At 36.8% G+C, this 27677-nt stretch overlaps 1 protein-coding gene across 1 annotated transcript; it reads right to left on the bottom strand.

The window, feature by feature from the left end:
• Window positions 1-90: 90 nt before the first annotated feature.
• tent4b (terminal nucleotidyltransferase 4B) lies at window positions 91-27437 on the bottom strand. Its single transcript, XM_051114860.1, is given in 13 exon segments — window positions 91-2440; window positions 4084-4218; window positions 4220-4234; window positions 4840-5033; window positions 5113-5222; window positions 5708-5834; window positions 6295-6508; window positions 7111-7239; window positions 9975-10082; window positions 10177-10297; window positions 10952-10998; window positions 12722-12845; window positions 26599-27437. Coding segments are annotated over 13 exon segments (1983 nt in total). The 5' UTR covers window positions 27117-27437; the 3' UTR covers window positions 91-2299.
• Between the last annotated feature and the right edge of the window lie 240 nt (window positions 27438-27677).

The raw sequence follows: 27677 nt of genomic DNA, 5'->3' as shown, positions 1-27677 counted from the left end.
ATGCTTTCAGTGTCACGTTAAACATGGTTTCCCATGCAAATTTGTGACACTAACAATACATTTTTCAAAATTCCTCTTAAGGTAACAGTATTTTCGATTGAAAAAAAAAAAAGACGAGTTTGTGCGTCAAGTAAATTTACTACCAATTAGCAAATATTTAACAATTTCCTCAACCAAAACAGAACTATGAAGCCAAGAAAAATGAAGTATCACTGTCAAAATTGAGAGTGTGACTGAGTCTTGGAGAGAACATCAGGTTTAATTACGTTGCGCACTAAGTTTTGTTCTGCTGTATCAGTTGACTATAGAATATCATTATTCATTTGCTTGGCTCAGTCACTGGCATTTAGCTAAAGGCCCTATACCGAGACATTAAACAATATCAAAAATTGTCCAAACAACATTTAGTACACTTAACATTAGGAGAGTACAACATATATAGCAATGTTTCAAAACAAACAAGAGGTATTGAACAAAAATTGTACAGAATAGTAAATGTACCAGCTTGATGTTTGATAGTTGTGCTGTAATTTTTATTGCATGGATGATCATGGATACATGTGAAGTAAACCTGTCTGGAGCACTGGCTGTGGCACTAATGATCTTCCAATTGTTCTATTTCTGCATCTCTTTCACTCTGTTTCAGTGGCATCTGTCTGGTTTTAAGACATACTACTGGCTTTGATGCTCCATTTTTACATCATATACACTCATCACAGGTGGAGTAACTAATATTACCTCATCAAAAGCCATCATCTCTTAAACTTACACCAGAAATCTGTGAAACCTATTATGTAAATCTTAAAAAACAAACAAACAAAACGTCACAGGGGAATTACAGTGCATGAAATAACCTTAGGTTACACCACCACCTACTGTTTATCTGAAGAACTGCAATATTAATTTAGAGATAACAGGCTTACGCAATACATTGAGATCCAGTGGAATGGAGAAATAAACTAAAATAAACAAAAACTAAAATTCACACAAAATAATTCACCTCATCTCCCTTCAAGTAGACCAGCCACAAATTAAAATGTTTAAACCATCTTTTCTATATCTCTATTAAAAGGTACTTTCAGAAATAAACTTGGTCACTCAGTTGTTATCGGGAAAAAAAAAGGGTAGTTGACATTCCGGAAAAAAAATATATATAGCACACATGACAAGCAACAATCATGTTTTGCAGCCATAAGACAGAACACAAAACATGTCTGGCCTCTGCGGTCAGTATAATAGAAATCCAATGTCTTTGATAAAAATAAATACATTAACAAATACAACTTATTTTGCGATGGGTAGATCATTCAGGGAAACAGACTGAAACCCCAGCTGTAGTGTTCTTCAAATTTCCAGGTCAATACACTTTACTCCTCTTGCTGATAGACCGCTCACACACACACACACACACACACACGCACACACACACACACACACACACACGCATATAGTGTACACTGAGTTGTGTGTGTTTTTCGGATGTGTAGTCAACTACTAACACCTCTCTCACACTGCCCAACCACATCATTACACAAACAATATTATAGCAGAAGAGGCTGATGGTAAAGTGTTGGCAATTGAACCCAAACCCGTACAGAGCTGTGAGGAGCTGTTTTCCGGTTAATGTGTGTACATATTTGCTATAGCATGGCAAAATTTGAACAATACTATAAAAGTATTATGAAACCATTTCCATGTTGGATACCATTTTTGGGGTATTTTGTGTTTTGCTTCTTTTTTTTTTTTCCTTTTTTCTTTTTGTATCATTTTTTTTCCTTGTACAAATATTTGTATAATCTGTTTACATGACAAAAAAGAACCACTCTTCAAAAAAGAAAAAAAACATGCATAATTTTTCTTGTACTAATTACATTTTCATGTTTTTTTAGACATTTAAAAATCTTTGCACTTTCAATATAACTTTTTTTTTTTTTTTTTTTTTTTTTATAATTTGAGTCTTTTTTTATTTCAGTTGCCCTCAGTGAGGCACAAGTCCAGGGCTTCAGGTATTGCTCAAGTTGAATTCTCTCTCCTACATTCTCTGGTCCTCCACATCTCCAGTAGAGCAGTGCAGCTCCCGTTTGGGCAGTGAGCAAAAGCTGTGCAGAAGCCAGTGGAGATCAGGTCTAAACTCTCCCACATGATTAAATTCTTCTTTTTTTTTTTTCTTTTCCTTTTCCAGCTACAAAGTCGCACGCATCCCTTAAACAGTGGGACAGGAGAGATAAATGATACCCACAGCACCCTTCTGTGGTTAGAGACATTAAGAGCAGGTGTGAGTCTGCAAGAACAGCTCCCCCTATCTACACAGGTCCTCATGCGCTACCTCACGCTGAGGTTTCCTCTTCTTCATGTTGGATTTTTGGGACTTGCTGTTTTGCTGGATCTTGTTGGGGTTGTTGTGTGGCCCTTGAGCACTTCTGTTAGCAAGTGGTCGACTCTGAACAAAACAAAAAAAGAAAAAAAGAAATCAAAGATGATGCGTTACATTGTTAATGCAATAGATATCATAAACTACAAAAAAGAACATTTTTAAAAGCATTTATTCATCTAGGTTATTTAATACATATATTGCTGTTCACTGTTAATTTGTTAGCATTGTATTCATAATATATACATGAAAGGGACAGTTCACCCAAAAACGAAAATTGTCATTAAAGGAGAAGTTGACTTCCAGAACAAAAATTTACAGATAATTTACTCACTCCCTTGTCATCTAAGATGTTAATGTCTTTCTTTCTTCATTCATAAAGAAATTATGTTTTTTGAGAAAAACATTTCAGGATTTCCCTCCATATAGTGAACTTCTGTTGTGCCCGTGAGTTTGAACTTCTAAAATGCAGTTTCAATGCAGCTTCTGGAAGTGAACTTCTCCTTTAATTACTCACCCTCATGTTGCTCCAAAGCCGTAAGACCTTCGTTCATCTTAGGAATGCAAATTAAGATATTTTTAATGAAATCTGAGATCTTTCTGACCTTGTATAGACAACAACGCAACTCACACGTTCAAGGCTCAGAGGCCGAACAGTGTGTGGAGAACGGCACGATACGTTTTTTTTTTTTTTGTAACCGAGAACAGTTACACCCCTAATAGACAGCAACACAACTAACACGTTCAAGGCCCAGAAAGGTAGTAAGGACATTGTTAAAATAGTCTGTGAGACATCAGTGGTTCAACTGTAATTTTATGAAGCTACAAGAATACTTTTTGTGTGCAAAGTGATCAAAAATAACGACTTTATTCAAAAAAAAAAAATTCTCTTCCATGTCAGTCTTTAACGCACGTTCAAATAAAGTTGTTCATTTTGTTTTCTTTGCACGCAAAAATTATTCTCGTTGCTTCATAAAATTATGGTTGAACCACTGATGTCACATGGACTATTTTAACAATGTCCTTACTACCTTTCCGGGCCTTGAATGTGTTAGTTGCATTGCTGTCTATTAGGGGTGTAACTGTTCTCAGTTACAAAAAAAAAAAAAAAAACATATCTTACCATTCTCCACCGTGTTCAACTTAAATCTAACAACGCATCTGTACTAGTCTATGGTTAACACATAAAACAGACAGGGTAATGTATGTTTCTGTTGATGGATGCGCATTCTGTATTACAGTATAGTTTTTTTCCCCTAAACATAGCACATACCAAACCGTAAGTAAGTTGAACCGTTGCACCCCTACTGTCTATGCAGGGTCAGAAAGCTCTTAGATTTCATCAAAAACATCTTAATTTACGTTCCGAAGATGAACAAAGGTCTTACGGCTTTGGAACAACATGAGGGTGTAATTAATAACAGAATTTTAATTTTTGGGTGAACTATCCCTTTAATATATACAAGGCCAGATTTATTAGAAATCTGGATTAGGCTAAAGCAGAAGAATGTTAAAAAATGTATTATTAGACAGAGACATTAAACAAGTACTGCAGATTAATTCATGATACCTTGAATTTGTTAACTAATACTAAATCAATGCAAACTTACGCTTACAAATTGAATGTTACAGTGAAGTGTTACCAGTGAACATGCTGATCCAATATGTCTCAATCATAAATGGAATCATAGTCATTTCTATTAGGTTCTTACCTTATTGCCCTTATTAGTGGGAGTGGGCATTGCTGCTGAATGATTTTGTGACCTGTGATTGGACAGATTCCTTTCTGTATTCTCACTGTAAGAGTTAGAGCCCCGGCCACCTGAAGCTTTGGAGGTTTTATAGGGGGGTTCCATCAGAGTCCTGCAGAAAGCCAGTCAAAAAAAAAAAAAAAAGAGTTGTTTTTTAAAATTGTTTGTTTTTCTGTTTTAAAACACATTTTACCAGTACAGTGTCTAAAAATGTATTTGGTTTTGAGGCTAAAACAGCACCTAATGCTTTAGGGTATATATATATATATATATATAAGAAAAAAGGTTAATAGAAAAACCTGTGCAAAAATATAAATAAGTGTGACCCTGAACCCCACAAAACCAGTCGTAAGCAGCATAGGTATAGCTGTACTTCAGACAAATATTGTCCTATCCTAACAAATACATAAACGGAAAGCTTATTTATTCAGCTTTCAGATGATGTATTGATCCTTATGACTGGTTTTGTGGTCCAGGGTCACAAACAAGTGAATGTTATTAATATTACCCTATTTAATATGAAATATGGAATAGGCAAACATGATCATTTACATATAGAAGAAAAATCAAATATTAACACTAACATTTCATTATTTACATCATTCATTATTTATTTTTCAATTAATTAAAATTTTAGGTGGATTTGCACTAGATAGATAGATAGATAGATAGATAGATAGATAGACAGACAGAAAGATAGATAGATAGAGAACTTACCGCATCACTTGAGCTAGAGGCCGTTGAAGATGGCGATGACGATGATGGCGATGAAGGGGAAGAGGGGGAAGGAGAAGAGGAATTTGATGACATTTTGCTCCGGGGAACGGTAGGAAGCACCGCGCTATCTTCTGAAAAGTTATTATTACACTCATCAAGCTCCTCAGACTCGACTAGCAGCGTCACATCATTTGCTTCGGAGAAACAAAAAAGGGATATTCAGCTTTCTAAAGTGAAAGAGAGATCAAAATGAGCTCAGGGATAATGTCTTACCATTACAATTGAGGGCCGGCTCATTGTTGCTCCGCTGGCCCCACTGTGCACTGATCCAGTCACGGTACTCCGCTACTTCCTGTGTGACACGGATTATTCTGCCTAGAATACTGTGGGGAAAAAAAAAGATAGCACCAATCATGAATACCATCTTAAGCAGACCCTGATTTTACTGAATTTCTCCCACTTATGACTATTAAAATTAGTTTTCACAGTGTTTATCTGTCAGTTTGCGCAAATTATTAACTATGGGTGTTTAGAATACTCCAAATACATAAACTTTAGAAGAACATTAAGAATTCACAAGCATATACATGTGTTGTGAACTATGCAGAAGTCTTGAGAAGTTCTCCTGCGTGTATAAATACAAATAATCATTTTAAATATAAGTGAATAACACCCATTATCTATGTTCTTAAACCAAAAGAGCTTGAATACTGCTGTCATAATGTATACACTACATATTACATCATGGGTCAATAAAGGAACTCTTTCTAAAATTCATGAAATAACACCAAATATATATTTAATGTTCTGCCCACCCGTTAAAACTAAGAAAATAAAACACATACGTATACGCCTCTCTTTGTCTCACCTCTCTGACTTGTTGTTAGGATAGTACTTGGCAATTGGGGACACAGCGTGACTTAAGACAACGTAACCGTAATCAAAAGCCTCTTTCACCTGCATCGCCCCATATGAACTTCGCCCAACATCATTGCCTATGACACACACAAACAAATGATATGAATCAGAGCAATCTCTATAAAATCCTATACAATGACATTTTCGTATCAGTTGAACTGTTTTAAAATTTTAAAGAGATAGTTCACCCAACAATGAATAAAGTCATTATTTTTGTTTTCTTTGCGCACAAAAAGTATTCTCCTAGCTTTATAAAATTAAGGCTGAACCGCTGATGTCACATGGACTATTTTAATAATGCCCTTACTACCTTTCTGAGCCTAGAACATGGTAGATGTGTTGCGGTTTACGCAGAGTCAGAAAGCTCTCAGTTTTCATCAAAAATATCTTAATTTGTGTTCCAAAGATGAACAAATGTCTTACAGGTTTGGAACGACATGAGGGTGAGTAATTAATGACACAATTTTCATTTTTGGGTGAACTATCCCTTTAAGCAGTATTAAATGTGCCTGTGCGCATGAGAGTTGGTGTTTGTACCTGGTTGCAAAGGATCCTCAATGTAAAGCATAGAGGGTCTGTACCCATCCAGCATGCCTTTCTGCACTTCATCCTTGGCCACATACGAGCCACCATCTTTGATCCTGATGCCCGTCTTCAGGTAGTTAAAATGCCGTCCGTACAGCTCAAAAAACTCAATCAGCAGTACACCCAGGTTTGCGTTGGAACTACACACATCCTCTCTGCCATGCAGCTGGGAAACAGAAGAGAAATTAAAACTGTATTGAAATTATTGTATTTAAAAAAAAAGCCTATGAACAATTATCCTTAAATGGGTGGTTTTAACTCTGGAGGCAAATCTGATGAGGCATATACCTTTGATAACAACAGCAAAATGTGGAGTTGTGTGCATTTAAAGCTGTTTTCTAATGTACACTACTGTTATCGCTTTAAGTTTCTTATGTTTAATCATATTATTACACAAATAACCTTTTTCTATTTTAACATACTTTAAAATGCCTTTTATTTCTGTTTTGGCAAAGCTGAATTTTTAAATCAACCATTACTCCAGTCTTCAGTGTCACATGGCCAACAGAAATAATTCAAATATGCAGATTTAGTGCTCAAGAAACATTTATTATCATTATCAATGTTGCGCAGCTGTGCAGATTAATATTTCAGTAGAAACCAACATTTTCTCTGAGTAGAAAATATAGCATTTATTTGAAATAGAAATGTTTAGCAACAATGTAAAAAATCTTGACTGTCACAGTATGCATGTTTGTTAATAGGATTTATTTTAGGGTACTACTGGGACAGTGTGTGTATTTGACTGAATGTGTAGAAGTGTGTTACCTGTAAGAAGCTGACAACCATGAGGAACAGACTGTATGATCCAATTCCTCCCGTAAAAACCTCATTCAGCTCTCTTTGCAGTAAAAACTGCTTCAATACCAGCACCAGGTACGGTAATACAGGAAATTGCTGAAATACACACACAAATACACAGCAGTCAGAAAATAAATCTGTATCAAGTCAAGACTGCAACTACAAGACTGAAGACCACCTCACATTTAAAGGCTGTGCATAGTAACACCTGATAACATATCAAAGCATTGTGCAGGAAGAGTATGCAGATATTTTTACACTGATTTGCACAGAACGGGAAAAAAAATGGTGAAAAAAATAGGGTGTCTGGGGACATTTTACTTTTTTACTCCCAATGCATCGCTCTTCTTATCCGCTCTTTCAATCTTACAGTTTGACTGGCTGTTGACCGTTTACTACTCTCTTGAATAGTGCACACACAGTAGCTCAGCTAGACTCCAAACTGATAGCATCTGCAACTAGTTCGAGCGTGTCTCGCTAGCACACAGACTAGACGAGAATCAACATGATGTCCATGATGCAATCTAGGACATCATGTCACGTAACAGGACACGAAGTAGGATGCTTGACTTGAATCTTGTGGTGTGCACTTGACTTAATAATAATAAAAAATTCCTGATAATTTACTCACCCCCTTGTCATCCAAGATGTTCATGTCATTCTTTCTTCAGTCGCAAAGAAATTAAGTTTTTTGACGTAAACATTCCAGGATTTTTCTCCATATAGAGGAACTCAAGGGTGGCCAATGGGTTGAAGGTCCAAATTGCAGTTTCAATGCAGCTTCAAATGACTCTACACGATCCCAGCTGAGGAATAAGGGTCATATCTAGCGTACCCATCTGTCATTTTCTTAAAAAAAAAATAAAAATGTATATACTCGTTAACCACAAATGCTTGTCCTGCACTAGCTCTGCGATGCACATCTTCACACACTGCGTAATCACACTGGAAGTCACGCATGGTTAGTTCTTTGTCGTGTACGAAAAACTTTAATTTTCTCCTCCTACTTCAAAATCATCTGACATCGATGTTTTACCTTTTTTGTAAAGCACGACTTTCTTCGCACGTTTGCTTTGTAAACACTGGTTAGCACTTTCACCTACGTCACGAATACGTGATTACGTAATGCGTGAGGTCAAACTAGTGCAAGATGAGCATTTGTGGTTAAAAAGTATATACCTTTTTTTTTTTTTTAGAAAGTGAAAAATCTTTTCACAGATTCAGCATTGGCCACCACTGAAGTCCACTGTCTTTAGAAAAATCCTGTAATGTTTTCCTCAAAAACCTTAATTTCTCTGCGACTAAAGAAAGAAAGACATGAACATTTTGGATGACATGGGGGTGAGTAAATAATCAGGAAATTTTTATTCTAGAAGTGAACTAATTCTTTAACCCTTAAAGACCTAGAACTTTTTCAGGGCACCTGACACCTCTGTATTTTCTTTGTTTTTTCAGACTTATTTTAGCAGTCAGCATCAAGTGCCGTATATCATTATAAACAGGAGAACTTTCCTTTTGTCTTCTCTAAGAATGAATGAATTTCCAAAATTAAGAAAAACGCAAGCAAAGATTAGTTTTTTCCTACCATGTACTCAAACAGAAACTCCTGAAGTTTGGATTTTCGTCTTTGGAAAGTTGTATTTGGGTGTTTTACACTTCCAAATAAAATTCTATCTACATATAACATTCCCCAAGCAAGTTATAGTAATTTATTAAAGTACTGTTATAAGCACTTTTCAGTGATAAACAGGTCTATTTAGTTTGCTAACAAACAGATGTGTTCAAAAATGTTTAGAAAGTAAAGTAAATGGAAACAGTGTTACATAATAACACAGACAGTAAAAAAACAGTTTTTTTCAGAGAAATATATTTTCAATCAGAGTATGAATAACAAACGCAAACAGTGCAGCAAGTAGTGAAAATAACTGCACAAATGGAACAAATATACAAACAGTACAAATGAATCACAAACCACACACAAAATGAGAGAAAAATATACAGAGCAGATCAGAAAAAAATAGTGCAAAGGATCTTTATAAACTTTCTATATAAGAATAATTTACATAATATAACAGCCAAATGGATCGATCCGCTGGCGGTAGTCTGTTGGAGTTGATTTTACCAGACAGCTGCTTTATCTGATATGCAAGTTACCGCTGTTTCATCCTTTTTTGGTTTGTTTTATGTCAAAATTCTCTGTCCTATTTCTTCTGTTTTTTCAGAGTGCTGTCATGCAAATGTGTTATTATGTGTTTGCTTTCATGCACGCACGACGCACTTTACTTTCACTTGGTGTGCTTAAATTTCCAAAGAAACACGCTAATTGGTGGTTCAAAACTCCAAAACCTATGTTTATTGGTTGAGTAGATGACAGTTTGAACCAATTTGGGCACGGGGGTGGGATTAAGCGTCAACAATCGTTCCTGTTTGGCTCAGACAAACGAAAAGCATTGGTTTCTTCTGACAAATCAATGCGGATCAAAATGGGACGACGTAATCATGTTCACTACGGAGCCTCTGAATATCCAAATGAGACCAAAAAAAAAAAAAAAAAAAAAAAAGGAGGAGAATCTTAGCTTTATGATACTTTTTACTTTTTAAAAGCATTCAGATTGGATTAGCGGTTCAAAAGTTTTTTTTAATATTTAAAAACAATAGTTACTTTTAGCCGTGGGCGGCTGTCTCGGTCTTTGAGGGTTAAGGAGATGGTGAAAATCCAGTTAAAATGAGTTTCTAAAACCTAAACAGCTCCATTCGAAATCAGCATTTGTGTTTCCCTCCTAATTTATCGCTTTGAGTTGAAAGAGACTTTAAAAAACCTCCACACTCACCTGTTTGAAGTCCTTGATGAGGTTTGCAGCTTTAACACCATTTTGTACATTAAAGCTGATGTCCACTTTTACCTCTGTGTGCAAGTCTGTCAGTTTAATGATGGGGACCTACAAACATACAGAGTGTTAAACACAAGCAAGGATGTCTGATAGACATCAAAAACAGCCAACACACGTGTATGACACACAGCAGTGCTCGTACCGTTGCTTTGTCCAGGACTTTGACAGAGTTCTCGTCTGCAATTTTTTTCTTGCGCAGCGCCTCTTCCAGAGTCCAGAGAGGTAAAGTGTCCCAGTGGCCAAAAACCACCAGGTCTATGTCACTGATATAAAGAGGGAGGAAAGAAAGTGTTAAATACAAGCAAACAAAAATAATTCTCTTCTTAATGAATGAACAAACTATATAGTGAATGATGGGTGTTCTGTAAGTTAAAAATTAAAGACACATTTATGAAAGGGCTCCCAAGTAAGTTACAAATGAGTACCAAATTTTCAGCAACTGGCACACTTGTGTATTGGCACAGACAGATTTATTCCACTAAGCCACAGTTCAGTAATCCAGATGGCGTTTAAACACAGTATGACTGGTGTGAGTGACGTGAGATTGGCACACACACACACACACAAAAAATAAAATAAAAATAAAAATAAAAAATAAAAAAAAGCACACACTTGGGATCACAGGATAAGCAGAGCTAAATTTACAAATCTTAATCCCCTTCTTGCAAGCACACATGAAGTAAACATCTACACGTCATAATGCTTGCATTTACATCACAAAATAAATCAGGTGCATGTACAAGACTATAAGATCATATAAATATTGTGCTAAGTTGGAAAAAATGTAGAAAGAGCAAAATATATATATATATATATATATATATATATATATATATATATATATATATATATATATATAAATATATATATAAATATATAAATATATAAAATATAAATATAAATATAAATAACATTACCTTGTAGGCAAATACAAGCCTGTGCTGAAGCTGCCAAACACCTGAACCTGATTTAGAAAATAGAAAAACAAGTTAAATCTGCCCCTACAAGAATCTACTTATGAAACCATTAGTCCCAACAGCCACCCTGTGTTCATATTTAAAACAGGTAAGATCTATAACATGCAAAACAGACAAGTATTCCCACGGGACACTTTGATGTTTGAGTACATGAGTGTAATTACTTGCAAAAACACACTAGGACTGACACTGGCAAGAAAGATGTGACCTCATAAGACACATCAGTTAACACTGAAGATTTTAATAATATAGAATTTAATATTGCGCAAAATAAATAGAAATAAATAATAAACATATTTGAGCTACGCATACATTTTTTTTTCTAAACAATCATTCAACAAGTAATATACATGAAGTATTCATTCACACAAGGACTTAATGACATGTGCGTAGTTCTAAAATAGTAGGTAAAGCCCATCCTTGCACAGTTAAACACTCAATCTTCTTACACCGAGACAGACTATTCACATCCTTTAGGTAACGTTGAGAGAGTGATTGAGAATAACTGATTTTTAGTACTAATCATTAGCATCTGTTAGCCTGTGCGCTGCTTTCATTTTTCAGGAGAAATTATCATTTTAGGAGCTAGAACGTCTGACAATAAATATGCATTCCCAAATTACACAAGCAACCAGACACTGGCACTGAGATGCTAATTCGGTTTCCTCAATGTGTAAGTGCAGGAAGACAAACACAGCACTGTGGGATCCAAATATAAACATGCCTCTCAAGAACTCCTCTGATACAAATGTACATCTTAGATACAAGTGCCTTGACTACTTTCTTAACAATTTGCACTTATATATACTGCAAGAAACATGTGATCCTCTGTTATTTCACCGATTGCGTTTCCTTGAAACATTATCCTGCACTCTGAGCTAAATATAAAGACAGTTTCAACCACAAATAAAACCAGACATTTTTTTCTACAACACAAAAGGTCAAACCAGGATTTGTGGGACCTGAAGGATTTTTCTGAAGAACAGGGCATTTTAACATTTCATGATAAACAAGGGACTCGAACAACTATCATTAAATAAAAACAAAAACAAAAAAACAGATGTGGATCATTCAGGTAACAACACAGTATTAAGAATCAAGCGTATGCAAACTTTTGAAAAGGGTCATTTTTATAAATTCATCTTATTTTATTTTGTGGACTATAAGTAGAGAAAAAAAAATGCATTTTTCGGTCCCCCATATTTTGGTAAGATCATTTACATTTTGCAGATTCTGCAAGGTGTATGCAAACTTTTGACCTCAAAGGTATCTAACTTCTAGAAATAAGTTGATTAGCCACCAACCAATTCAAAATGGCTGGACTGAACAATGCAAAATGTAAACATTTTATAGAGCAAATTAATTGTTAAATCAGTAAACTGTTCTTTTTGATATACACATGAACTGAGAACTATTTATGTATTGCTTGTATTCCTGACGGGTTCCAGTGACAACTTAGAAATGGAGTCCCTCAAGGTTCTATATTTAGACCTCTGCATGTTCATGACACTAACGTAATGGTGAACTACTGCGAAAACAAATTCACACGTGGTCTTTGATATTTAAAAAGTGTTTGTATTTATGCCTCCTTGGCACGTACCCTACTGATTCTTCTAAATATTGATCATCCAAATACTCAAGAATACAAATGACATAAACCCCAAGAAGACAATCATATTAACTAAAAGTGTGTGTGTGAGTGTCACTAACCACGGCATTGGGCCACAAGTCCTTGATGACTGTACGGATCCTGGCCACCACCTCTAACCTCATGTGCTCCTCCTCTGGACGAGGAGATATATAGTCATAAAAGTCCTTTATCTCCTCATGCAGCCTGGATAGAGAGAGAAAGAGAAATTAAGTGTTACATAATCAATGAGTAATATAGTATTATTGGCCATAAATCTCTTTAATGTTTAACACAAATACTACATTAAAATGATTTGGTGGCACAGTATCACAAATTGGCAGTAATGGTAAACCTGGTTTCTGGTGACCTGAGCTGCTGTAAGTGTCATTCAATAACAATGATAATAGAATACGAAATAAAAGCCACTAGTGATGCAACGAAAGCTTTTTGCTCGTATGCTCACTAAGACTGCATTTATTTGATCAAAAATTCAGTAAGAACAAAAATACTGAAATATTATAACAATTTAAAATAGTTTGCATAACACTTTAAAACTGTTTTCTAATTTAATATGTATTTCATGACGTAATTTATTCCTGTGACGGCAAAGCTGAATTTTCAGCAGTTATTACTCCTGTCTTCAGTGTCACATGATCCTTCAGAAATCATTCTAATATGCTGATTTGCTGCTCAATAAACATTTATTACCGTCAATGTCTAAAACATTTGTGCTTAACATATCTGTGATAACATGACACATTTTAGGAATCCTTGATGAATAGAAAGTTTAAAAGAACAATAATTATTTGGCATAGAAATCTTTTGTAACATTGTAAATGTACTTACTGTCAACACTGGTTAACATGACTCAGGGTAAGAGGAGAACAAAGCAGCAAATTCACACCCTACTTACAGGTAAGTAGCCACTCAAAGGCAGGTTACTACAGCAGAGTAAGCTAGTGAGGCTTCTGAGTCATGAAAGGGAGTGTAACTAGCAGAATTCATTCACTGAAGTAATCTCTCGGTGTCATGCGAGTTCAGTATATTCAGTAGATGACTGTGCCAAGGCACCTGCTATCACCTTTTATTCTCTTCCAGCTCTTACTAACACTTGTCTTTCAGTGCCAGGTGCCAACCCCATGACCAGGGTTGAATCCATACATGCCTGCACAACTGGCCGCTGTCCTTACTCATGCACATATAGCTACTGCTGCTGCAGGTGATTTCATAATGTGGTTTCATGTACTGGGTTTGCCCATGACTTAAAGATGAATGACTCCAATAGACTTTCTGTAGCTCAAGCATGGCGGTAACAATACCAATGTCATGGGTTTGATTTAAAGGGAATTCATGAACTGATAGAATTTACACAACAAATGCAACGTAAGGTGTAGGGATGCACAGATACCGATACTGATATCATTATCGGGCCCGATACTGAGCTCCTGTACTCGTTCTCATTAAAAAGCCCTGATACCAAATGTCAATACCTAGGGCCCTACAATTTCCGTGATGCGGAAAACGCAGATGGAATTGCGGAATCCAGTCATAAAAATGGAATTTACTGAATAACGCAGAATGTCACAGAATTTGTCAAAGTTTGAATGAATTAATCAAGTAGGTCATTACACTTAAATCAAACCGCAATACGGACTAGTATCTGTAAATATTACGCCGCAAAAATACCATTTAAATGTGAATCCTGCATGTTCTGTGTGTCTCTGTTTTAATGAATGGAGCAGACGAACGGTTTTGTTTACCACACACATTGAAGCGCGCGTGACGCTCGCGGTGATTTCAGCATCTGTCGTCTCACTAAATGAGGACAAATACAAGAACAATATCTGCTGAGAGTCACTTCGTGAGCATTTGACCGTTCCATTTTAGGAAAACTACGGTTATATCATATACACACAGAAATGTAAGGGTAGACACGGCAACCTGTCAAAATAAAAGTCCGGTTTAACTTAAAGACATTGTGCCAGATATATATTACTACTATTACTACTACAACTAAAATGAAACAAACATTCTTTTTTAGGGTATAGTCACAATATTTTTTTCCATGTTTTAATTTTAATAGTAAATTCCCCTTAGTTTGCCAAAAAAAAAAAAAAGTTTGGTTAATTTTCAATAATTAAAAGATAAACGAATGGACTGTTTTATGCCTTCATCTGATAACCAGAACATGTTAAATACGCAACGGAATTTGGAAAAAAATAAAACGGATTTTATAGGGCCCTAGATACCACCCAGCATGTGACAAGTGCGTATTCAGGCAAAGAAACACGAGGAATAGAACAACAGACAGCAGAATGGAGTCATTCGAAATTAGGGATGTCTATGAATGAAGTATATGTGTGCAATTAACATATAATGTTAAACATTCAGTATTAACACCTGTATAGCTGGTGCACATGAGCTGATAAGCAAAGCACGCAGAGTGGTTTGACCGAAGATGTGCGGGCTAGTCGAGCTAAAATCCCGCCTTGACATCACTGGAAAATGTGTAGCTCGGTTGGATATGCTACTTATGACTGGTTTTGTGGTCCAGGGTTTCGGAACCTGGTACATTTTCTCCCTTCAGTTCTATTAGGCATATGTGAAAACGGCAAGCATTCTTTAATCCAAACCAGAACAAAAAGTCCAAGATTTCCTAAACATGGTCGTAAAAATGGAACCAATGTAACCATTTTAGTCCCAGTTTCAGAACAATGAAAATGGATGGTGGATGCCAAGTAATCTCAGCCTTAAGATAAAAGAGAAGATAAAAAGATTTTGTTTTGTTTGTTCGTTTTATAGGAGAAGTTTATTTTCAGAATGAAAACATCCTAATAATTTACTCTCTCTCATGTCATCCAAGATGTTCATGTCTCAAAGAACTCAAAGAAACATTCCAGGAATTTTCTCCATATAATGGACTTAATTGGTGGCCAGTAGGTTGAAGGTCCAAATTGCAATTTCAATGCAGCTTCAAAGGACTCTACATGATCCCAGCCAAGGAATAAGGGTCTTATCCATCGAAATGATCTGTTTTTTTCTTAAAATAATGTTTTTTTAACCACAAATGCTCGTCTGGCACTAGCTCTCCGATGTGCATCTTCACGCATTGCATAATCATGCTGGAAAAGTCATGCATGGTAGTTCTTCGTCTGTGAACTTCAGTTTAAAAAGGTAAGGTAGAGCGAAAAACTCATTTTCTCCTCCAACTTAAAAATCGTCCGACATCATTGTTTTACCTTTTTTTGTAAAGGACGTTTGACTTTCTTTGCACGTTGACTTTGTAAACACTGGGCTGGTTCTTCCGTGATCACATAAAGCGTAAGGTTGAGCTAGTGCAAGATAAGCGTTTGTAGTTAATTTGACCTGCTACCCATTGGCCACCGCTGAAGTCCACTATATGGAGAAAAATCCTGAAATTTTTTCCTTAAAAACCTTCATTTCTTTTCAACTAAAGAAAGTAAGACATGAACATTTTGGACGACATAGAGGTGAGTAAATTATCAGAAAATTTTCTTGGAAGTGAACTTCTCTAAAAGTCTAAAACGTATGCACATTAGCAGAATATGCCAAGTTTATAATACTACTGATGTCAGATTTTATTGCTGATTTGATATACTAAAACGGGTTATTTTGGAGATTTTGGTCTTCACAGGATTTAATGAAATAGGATAGTTTCTGTGTAGTTTGCCAACACAGAAACTACTCAAGAGAGTTACCAAGATCGCAGAGTGGATTGGCTTGCTCTTTTGTCCTGAGGTTGAACACAAAATCTGTGTAGACACTGCAATTACACCTACACTAAATGAACATTCTTCTTTGGTTATTTCTATATTTGCTAACTGCTAGAGTGGCCTAACACAAAATATACTGCTCTTTCACAATCCAGTTCCTCCTCCACATTTAACAGCAAGTGAAAGATGGCGGGCAACATTTATTTCATCTGTCACATCTTTGACTTCAGAACAACATGTACAGATAACTTTTTTTTTCTTCCAGCATCTGACCAGAGCAGCCAAAGTAAAGTTATCATTTGAACTTAAACTAACCTAATAAAAGTCAAAAGTAAGCATGTGAGAAATAAAATACTTTCCCACATCATCTGCCAAAACATTTCAGAACACTTTTTTTTTTTATTACATTGTCTAGGCCTTTTTATTCCCACATTGTTAACAGGACAGTAGAGATATGACAGGAAAGCATAGAGCAGTGAGAGGAGAGCAAAGGACCACAAGTTGGAAATCAAACTCGGGTCGACCGAAGGCACAGGTGCGCTACATGCCAGTGCACTAACCTCAAGGCTATCCGCACGACACATTTTAGAAATATCAGACAGGTGAAAAACAATCACACCCTGAAGAACAATTTGCACTCTGGGAATTCTAAGCATCTTTTTACTTAAAGACTCACTCACTAAAAACGCTGAGAACAGGGTGAGAAAAAATTGCTTACATAAAGATTAAGGTGCGCTAAACTTATCTGAGTGGAAACTCTGAATGGAAACGCTCACATTATTTATCTCAAGGAAGGTCTTAGTACGTCCGGTCACTCAAGTTCCACAAACAAACAAGTCATGCAGAGCTTTGAGCATAGACACCAACACAGACACACACACGCTCTAGACTCTTCTGGAGCTCTGATAAGTGTCTGTCTAAGCACATTTGTCTATGTTAGTAATATTAAACTGCATGAGAAAGTTCTGCCCTGGGCATGATGCTCTGCAGAGGCAGTCTGACAGCATTCATCAGAACCGGCCACCACTGCAAGATGAACACACCTACTGCAGATGCACTCTCTCGACAAAGGACACTGGGTTTGTGTATTCTGGACAGAGGGTGGTTCACACTGCCAAGATGAAAATCTTCATACATACATACATACATACATACAAACAAACAAACCTAAATCACAGTTTTTGTGTAACCAAAACAGAACAGATATTTCTAGAGTACCTCTGACAATACTTTCACTGCCCTGTGAAAATATTGGCAGGGTGAGTAAAAATCAGTTTTTTACTGGCCTACATACATATACTTTTTATATATGATTTTATGACCCTGGACCATAAAACCAGTCTTGAGTAGAATGGGATTATTTGTAGCAATAGCCAAAAATACACTGAATTTGTATTACGGGTCAAAATTATTGTGTCAAAAGGGTCAAAAGTTGTGTTTGTTAACAATAGTTTGTTAACATTAATCCACTGTGTGAAGTAACATGAACAAACAATGAACCATATTCTTTTTAACTAACATTAACAAAGATGAATAAATACTGTAATGTACTGTTCATTGTTTGTTCATATTAGTTAAAACAATAACTGATGTTAACAAATGACACCTTATTGTAAAGTGTTACCCTTATTTCTTTTAAAATTCCCTTGAAGAGATTTTAAAAAACTGGAAATTACACATACACACTTTCATACAACTATTAAAAAAAAAAAAAATAAACTAAAATCCCCAAAATAACAGGAAATTGAGGGTACAACTAATGAGTGGCGGTGTGTTTGTTCTCCTGATGAATAAGCATGCATTCTGTGTTTATGTGCATATCGGACTTATTCAAAGTTCATCTGTATGTTTGCATATGGGTGTGTGCTTGCAAAGCGTGTGTTGTTTCATCAGGACTAGATAGAAGTCTGTGTTTCACTTCTGTGACACTAAGAAAGTAAGTTTAATCCAAGAAACAGAACAGAAAGAGAGCAAAAATGGAAACACAGGGCCTGAATGGCCTCTTCATCTCACCATATCTGATTTAGCAACACTTAGAAAGCACGCAAATGGACAAGAGAGAGCAGAAGCAAACCAGACTAATCCAATCTAAAACAAGATAAAAAGTTCAACAAATTAAAAGCACTTCATTTAACTGGAGTTAAATAAATCCCAGCAGGCTGTCGCACAGTCAGTGTCATCCAGTCTGGCTGTGGGAAACAGATTACACACAAATGTCTGAGTTTCATTTCAGAATAAGCTGTTCAGATCAGTTTCAATTCTCCAGAGCAGCCTGTTGTGTCCTCCAATCAGGCATGAGCAGCGTGCCATTTACTCCTAGTGTCAGCCAATCAGAGAGCAGACTCAGTCGCTAGGAAACCCTTCACTGTGAGGGCTAACACAATTTTTACTGCTACTGCTATGGGTTGACTGACTCACACTATACACACACAGCTAGCCTAAATACTGACAGCACACATCATCCAGATTTACATTTATGAGTGGAAATACTGCAAATTAATGCCCACTTTGTTTTAAATTCAAACATGTCATTGACTGATCCAAATACATCTGTTTAAGCTGACATGAAATTACATCTATTTTCTAAGTGAATGTTATAGATTTTATAGTGAATAACTGATCCATGTATGTTTTTTTTTTTAAATGCCGTTTTCTGTTAATTTGTTACACTGACAATATAGATCTTTCTTCCCAAAAAGAAAATCTGTCTCATTGTGGCTAAAACAATGGTGTTAATTCACACATATTTCACAGCAAGAGGAAGTTGTACCAATAAGGTACTCTCCCACAAAATGTGTGTCTGCAGAGTGACAATGAATCTCTGTGCTAAAATAATAAGAACTGTCAGTATCATGTCGGTGATGAGTGTAATCACTATTTTGGTCATCCACTGGCTGAGTTCAGGACTGCTCTTATTAGTCTTTCCTTTCCAGACGTCACCTACAGCAGCTCTCAGGGACTGAAATTCATGTCTGAAAATGAGGGGGAATTCCTCCGTTACAGTGGTGGTAGTACTTGTGACACAAACACACATATTTATGCATGACATAATCAGATGCAATACTATTACTCTTGCAAATTCTTTATTACAAAACTGACTTTTAAAGGGATAGTTCACCCAAAAACGAAAATTCTATCATTATTACTCACTTTCATGTTGTTCCAAACCTGTTAGACCTTTGTTCATCTTCAGAACACAAATTAAGATGTTTGATGAAATCCAGGAGCTTTCTGACCCTGTATAGACAGCAACCCAACTACCACGTTGAAGGCCCCGAAAGGTAGTAAGGACATTATTTAAACAGTCCATGTGACATCAGTAGTTCAACTGTAATTTTATGAAACTATGAGAATACTTTGCGTGCAAAGAAAACAAAAATAATGACTTCATTCAACAATTTCTACTCTTCCTTGTCAGTCTTTGACGTACACAGCAACAACAGAATATATACAACATACATATATAACAATATACATACAGCAACAATAAAAAAAAGCCAAATGAATTTTTGTAGCCGTTGTCTAATCAATGCTGTATATAAATAACACTGTGTATGCACTGCTAACAAGCAACATCCCATGTTTGTGACTGAATGAAAGCATTCTCGTTTTAAAGCTCATCTGAAGTGTAGGCACCTTTTGAACCCTTCATGGTTAAATACACACTGCTGTAAATTTTGCAAACTACACCAAAAGACCTGCTTATTATTTCGAGCCAAGAGTTTTTTTTTTTTTTAACCAACAAGTTTATTTTTCATTTAGCAGTCCATCTTTAACAGAAGTTCAGCAAGCGTTCAAGGCGGCGCTGACATTTCTCACGACATACTTGACCCACTTTTAGAAATGACTAAATTTACCCACCCTTTAAATAAATCTTTTATTTGGCTGTACTGGACTATGATGGAAAATTGTACTTGGTCATGTTATAGCAAGTAGAATCCTTAGCCAACTGAGAGCTATGACACTAAACAAACTGTCAAGCAATAAGCAATAATCCCACTTATAGTGCTCGCCTACCAACAATCATCAATTGTTAAGGTCAAAAATTACATAATGTAATTAATACCCATGCCACAGTTCGGGAACTGAAGAGATGAAAGCAAGGAAACTTTCAGGGCATAGAAAAACTTTCTTCAGCCAGGAAGTGCATCCCATGTTTCAATGGCAGTTAGGCATTATAAACTCAAGCTTGTAAAAAGAAGCTGATGAGATTTATAACACGTGACCCTGAATATTTAATAATCTGGAATCTAAGGGTGCAAAAAAAAAATTAAATAAATATTGAGGTAAATTGCCTTCAAAGTTGTCCAAATGAAGTTCTTAGCAATGCATATTACTAATCAAAGTAGTAAAGTAGTAGTAAATTTACAAAATATCTTCATGGAACATGATCTTTATGTAATATTCTAATAACCTTTGTCATTTAAAAAAAATTAAAAATTGCTACAAATATACCTGTGCTTCTTAAGATTGGTTTTGTGGTCCAGGGTCACACATGTTCTCTCCATACCAGAATATTCTTACCCCCCATATATATATATATATATATATAAATTCTAAAAAAAAAAAATCTAATAAATACATATACTTGTAAATATTTCTTAAATATACACATTAATTATTATGCGAAGGCAAACTCAAACTTTTATTTTGTATGCGATTAATCGTTTGACAGCACTAGCCAAAACATTGCCTTATTTTGAATGAAGGTGTATGCTGAACTCTCATCTAGATGTACATTCGACAATGTTCAACATGCAAGCTATTACATAAGTTCAAAGTGCATCCACCCAAGTATGACTCAGTCAAGTCTGACCAAAACTTCCCTGGTACATTCAATGGGGAAAAGCATTAAAAAAAAAAAAAAGTGTCCATTTCATGTTGCTAGGCACAGCATGACCTGCTGTCAGCTGACCATGTGAAGTCAGTCTGTTGCTTTGCAGCCTTGACAAAGACAAACCATTCAAACTTAACTCTATCACACATGCTAAACACATCAATTGTTCGATATGTGCTAATAGCACAGTTCCTTTACATTCTGCTCATATAATCTACATCTGGTGTAAACAGACCACCTATGTAATCTAAAGGAGCCTAAATTGATTAGCTTCTTAATTCAGTCATGAAGGTTTTAACAAATTAGTACACAGGAATAATGTGAAAGATATTGTGAAGCCGAGTCTGTCAGACTACAACATTATAGAGAGGCAACTTTCCAACAAAACAGGCATTTGGTAGCCCCTATGGAGTCTCTGAGTTGCCAGCAAGCACGTTCTATCAATAGCCTGAACTAGGGCTGGGCGATAAATGATAAGACATCGAGATTACAACAAAATGTATGTGGATAACGACGATGAGGACTCAATATGTATTAATCTAATATCCCATCACAAAGCAGAAGGAAACATGACAGCAGCCAGTCAGTGCATGTCACTAATAAAGTAATATATAAGTGTTAACTAATAAGTGTATCACTGTGTGAAGGAATAGCACGGTTTCATCAATTATACACAAACTCAAACACACGCAAATACACACGTTGCCGTGTTTTATGCTTCTGCATCTCAAAGAGGACATGAACACATGAGCTTAATCTCCAGAGCTGCTCTGAATGTCACTTCATCAGCTTTACACTATTTCTTTTTTAAAACTTCCATCAAATACACATTGAAACAAAGTAAAACCAAAGTAAAACTCGTCAAAATAAAAGTCCGGTTTAACTTCAAGAAATTATGACCGAAATATTTTACTACTGTATACTAAAATGCACTTCTCAAAATGACACCATATCCTAACTACTTGTGACAAGGCAATATTCCAGTGACAAGCAATTTGGCTATCCACGGCCATGCCAGATGCGACGTGACAGAACCACTGAAATATCACAGCCATTGAGAAGCACACCGCATTTCCGACAAACCTGTACAACATTTTTAAAACTATACTGAGTGACCAATACCATTTCTATTATGGAAAACACTTGTTGGTTCGTGGTTTTAACATATACGTTTTCTTTAAATTTATTTTCAAGATCTGAGGTAAATGATTTATTATTAATTTCAGTAAGGCTATAAATGTCACGCAATATGATATTCACACTCACATTAGACACTTTTAACACTGAATAAAGCACATAATTAGTATTTAAGATTAAGATTATAATTCTCATAGTTTGTATGTTATTGTTCCAGCAGCGACGTCGCAGAAAAAATTCACATGTCGCAGTCGCAGCTAGTTAGGACAAAAACTCAGATTAATATGGAAAACATACCTTTTATCACGTGTCACGGCATCCTGTCATGTCTAGTTAGGACACGGTCAGAAAATATTATTTTTAAGAAAATGTTCAAATAACTAAGTTATTATTTTTTTTATTTATACAGTTTTCCAACATTTTGTTGGACAAACTAAAAATGCAATACTTTGTAAACTGATTTTCATTTGATTACATTTCAATAGTTTTAATCATTTATTTCATTACACACATTTTAAATGATAAATGTATATTCTTGGAGACAAATGTATAAGTTTTTATTATTAATAATAATTGTTAGATATAGTTTCTAACACCTTTCACAAACCTCTATCTGCTGCAAACTCTGTTACAATGTTGCAAACTTGCTGCCATACTAAGCCAAGTTATGCCAGAAAAGTTGTTTTGCCAGTACAATCCATATTTTTCATAAAACATTTTAACATACTGAGGGCATTTCAACATGAGGTAAACATTTATTACTTTTTTTCTTATAGCAGAACATAAAAGACTGGCTTGATTGTTCAAAGAACCCTTGCCATGCTCCAGAAATGCATTTGTTTTAAATTTTCATAATTTAAAACTGTAAACTATTACTTTTTCAAAATAAAAAATGATTGTTCAAAGAACCCTGGTGGGAAGACTTTTTCAAAATAAGAAATAGTAAGGGGAAGTAAATAATGACAGTTTTCATTTTTAGAACCGGCCCTGCAGCGTGCCAGCATTTGATCTAGCATGATTACAACGAATACAAGTTTACCAAAGGCCCTCCTTTTTTGGGTGTTACATGTTAACGCATATTCCAAACATTCTGCCACTGGTCTAAAAACAAGAGCAACATGAGTAACACATTCTGACATCATCCTGTTCATTGCATCCACCCTGGGAAAGTGCCCTTGTGATGAGAATAAGTTCTTTCTGAGTGCTGTAATGTGTGAGGGTCTCTGGGCCAGTCACAGCTCTAGCACATGGCTCAGAGCACTCTTACATCTCCAAATCCTGCTGCTAGTGACAAAATCAGTCAAATTCAAATTGAACCCAGTACCCATTTTACTTGCAGTGCCTGGGAACCTCTCAGGGAAGCCCCATGTGCTGGCACCGACGGCTGCTTTTCTATTACATTTAGCCCGTTTCCACCAACTTGCAATGCCTCCCTCATGCCCCATGGCAACTGGTTAACCTAATGACAGTGATCGATGAATATAGGCTGAACTCAATTGCAGAAAAGAGCTATAATGAGAAAAGCAGCAGCCAGAAGAAACCTTGATTAATGTTATGTAATAAATACAACAACAAACTACTATAATTTTAACGAAGAATTGCATCCAGTGATCATCTTTATGTGAAGACGAACTAATTTACAATTCTTCAAAGTTTCAGCATGACCAAAAACTATTCAAAGACATTAACTCAGGACACCATCTGTTTAGCAACGCTTTCTGAATACAAATGAGCACTGATGTCTTTGTGTCCAAAAATACATCCTTCACATCGATTCGCTGCTCTTCAAAAAGAGACCAGTGGACTGAACTCACCCTACACCTAAAAAAAAAAAAAACACTGAGAAGACCCAACATAAAAAATTCAGCAGCAGCACAACTGAGCGTGGAGAGAGGATTTTCCCTCTCCTCTCACTGCAGCATAGCTGTCAGGCAGATGAAAGGATCTCAGCTCGCTCTTATTGGCTGGACGCACTGTGACATCACAGATACTGGGATCATGTGTCAGTTGGGAGGGGGAGCATTTGTTTTGGGTAGAACAGGGAAGGAACTTGGTCAACACACAGAGAACATAAACAGTAAAATCTCTCCACACATATACATACTCAGATACACCCATAAAACCATCTGTCCCTTTTCTCACACCTCTGAACAGCAAAAGTAATTATAGTGTGAAATTAGCCTCCAACTAACAAATCCACAAATATTTCTGTGATGTAGGTTGGGAAATATTTTGTGCTGTAGGAAGCAAGCACATTTCACATCCTGGAAATGATAAAGACTGAAATCCACAACAGCGATCCCAAAACATGATTAAAATCTTTAAGGCACCTCAGACATGCTCTCCGAATACAAAGCGTGAGCCTGTCTGCGCTTAATCTGTACATTTCGCCATAGGTCTATAAGATGGAGCTGACAGGAGTCATTCATTCGACAAACAGGAAAAACAGTGAAGGGGGGATCAGGTAAGAAGGTCATAAAGGTGAGGACTAGAGTATTAGAGTAATCACAAAGGAATGCTCTTATGCAAACACTCTGCTAACATTACTATAAATGAGGATAAGGCTTGCTAGCTGTACTTTGCTCTGGGCTCCACTGCTGCACATATTACAAAGCAGGGCCATCTGCACTTTTAAAAACCTACCAAACCACCATCACCATCACCACACCCATTACACTCAATTCTAACATGACACCACTACACAATCCAGCACTGCTTCCACATGCTTTACTCAAAACCTGATACAGTTTGACAATCGACCTCTTTGGCACACTGAAAGATGTACTTATGGACGTTTAATGCCCTTAATAAATTACAGTCATTTAAACCTAATCGAACCTCTCTTGGTTCAGGAAAATTGTGGTTTGAGAGTATGTTGCTGCTTTGTTTTCCTTTCACCTAGTAATGAAAATTACGTCATTTATTTTTGTTTATCTTTAAAAAACAACTTTGGAATGACCTCAGGGAAAGTAAATGATGACAGTTTTTTATTTTTGGGTGAGCTATTCCTTTCAAGCAGTTTTATTTATATCAGAATTCAGCAATCGCAGTAATGACAGCAATAAAACAAGAAGTCTTGAGAGAAGTCTATGTCATCATCACTTATGACCTAAGTATGAAGTGCAAGGTGTAGATTATTGACTGACTGAGTGACTGGGAGGAAGATAATGATTGATAGAGGCGGTAACTACAGTAGAGAAACTCTTTGTAATGCATTACACATACAGTAATTCATACAGTACTATCTGGGATTAGTCCCAATGAAATCCATGCACACAAGGGAAAAGATCCACCAAGATATGTAATCATCTATAATGGCCAATAAATAGACCTTTAACTTTCAAGATTCCAAAATAACCGTTTTAAAATGTGCTATTGATTTTTTCCTGAACATTTATTCAGTTTCCCTGGAGAAAAAAAAAAAAAAAAAAAAAAAAAAAAAAAAAACGTACTGCTGTAAAGCATAACATGGGATCTTCTACAATCTGGGTGTAAAGCTGATACAAAGCAACCACATTTTCTCACGTTATTATAATGGAAACCATACATTATTTGGCTTGTGACAGGAATAGTTTCCCTAAATGAAAACTGTGTCATCATTTACAATTCCTCATGTCATTCCAAACCCACGACTTTCTTTTAGAGAACAAAAACGAAATTATTTTGAGAAATGCCTCAGAGTTATTTTTTGTCCACAAATAATCAAATCAAAGTAACCAACGTCCTTTCTTTTAGATTCCACAGAAGAAAAAAAAACGTTACACAGGTTTGGAACGACAAGAGGGTGAGTAAATAATAAAAAAAAAATTCAAGAATTTTCATTTTTGGGTCAACTATTTCTTTAAGACTTAGTGGACATTGACAGAGTTCGTGCTACTTGTGATTTTTGGGATTCTATGCTGAAAACTTCAGGGTAGCAGCTGACAAGCCAGCGCAGGTCATTTAAACGGAAGGATTGCAAGGATACTCTAGACATGCCAAATATGGTGAAGAAACGGCTCGAATGTCAAACCGCTGGTAAACCTACGAGAACCTTACAGTTATTTTCGTGAATGGACGGTCGCACGTCCGACACCGTGCTGTTACAGTGTGCTTTTTCAGGTCATGACATGTAAAACAAGCACCGAACAACCCTGAGTTTAGTGTCAACGCGTAGGCCAGCTCCTGAATCCGAGCAAACAAACCGGGCCCTGCACCGAGGTTATCGCCACCATACACCCACACACATAAAGTTCGTTTGTGCACTCACCCCACAATGCCTTCCGAGTAGTTTCTGGTCTTCCACGGCGTGCCCGTGTAAATGTCCTCCACCCCATCTGTCAGCAGCAGACTCCTGTTAAAGCCAAAGGTGCTCGCCTTGTTGTCTCTTTTCCTCTTGCTTGGCAACTCCGTTCCCACTCCAGCGACCCTACTGCCACCCACTTGCCCCCCTCCGCCGACACCCCTGCCTGCCCTACTGCTGCTGTTGTTGTTGTTATTGGCTTCCAGAGGGATAAAGTCTTGTTGTTCGGACACCTCTCTGCCGGGTTTGGATCCAGACATCCCCTGATGATCCTTGGGCTTGCCGCTGCTGTCGGCCGCGTTGCTCGACGCACCGTCGCTGCCGCTGCTAACGTTACTGCTACTCGTCAGTTTGGCGCTGGCTGTGTTGCAGTTGCTGTTGAAGTAGAGGTTTCCCAGAGTCTGTGTCGTTTCCCAGATGTGCATCCACAGGTTGTTGGCAGGTCCGCGCTGTTCTGGCTGAAACCAGGCGATTCTAGGATCCATCAAACGCTGAGCTGCTGCAGGCACACTTGCCCCCAGAGCAGAGCCAGGCTCGGTTCGCTTAACCCACTAACGGGAACACACGCTCGCCCTGGACAGCTACTAAAATATCCTGTGCGGGTCCATCAGCGTATCTCGGGACAAAAAAAACACACACTAATGTAAACGGACTGTAAAAAGACGTTGTTTAAAAAACGGTAACCGTCAAAGTTCAGAGCACGAGGAATGGAGAAACGTGAGCGTCGTCTCTGTCACTGCCTCTGACCCGTTTCTATCTGAGATCGTGTGTCTCAATGGCGGACAGACCACAGCTCGACTGCGCATGCTCGGGCATTCGCGAGCGCGCACCAGAAGCGCGCGGACTCCGCGTGTTACGCAAGACAGCACGTTACAGTTTCTGTTACGTAACAACAACAGTGGGTTTGATACATTGTAGTAATATGAACCTCTCGTTCGTATCATGTTTCAGACGTACCCTGTAAAAAGGTGGCGCTAATCCAATGAATCGTATATCTAGTTCATGGGGTCTCGGTGTTATCTTCTAATTGGATTATTCTGTAATGC

The sequence above is a fragment of the Labeo rohita genome, chromosome 7 (assembly GCF_022985175.1).
Source record: "Labeo rohita strain BAU-BD-2019 chromosome 7, IGBB_LRoh.1.0, whole genome shotgun sequence".
NCBI classification, from domain to species: Eukaryota; Metazoa; Chordata; class Actinopteri; order Cypriniformes; family Cyprinidae; genus Labeo; species Labeo rohita.
The sequence above is the reverse complement of the archived record's forward strand: the minus strand, read 5'-3'. Positions and strand labels throughout refer to the sequence as shown.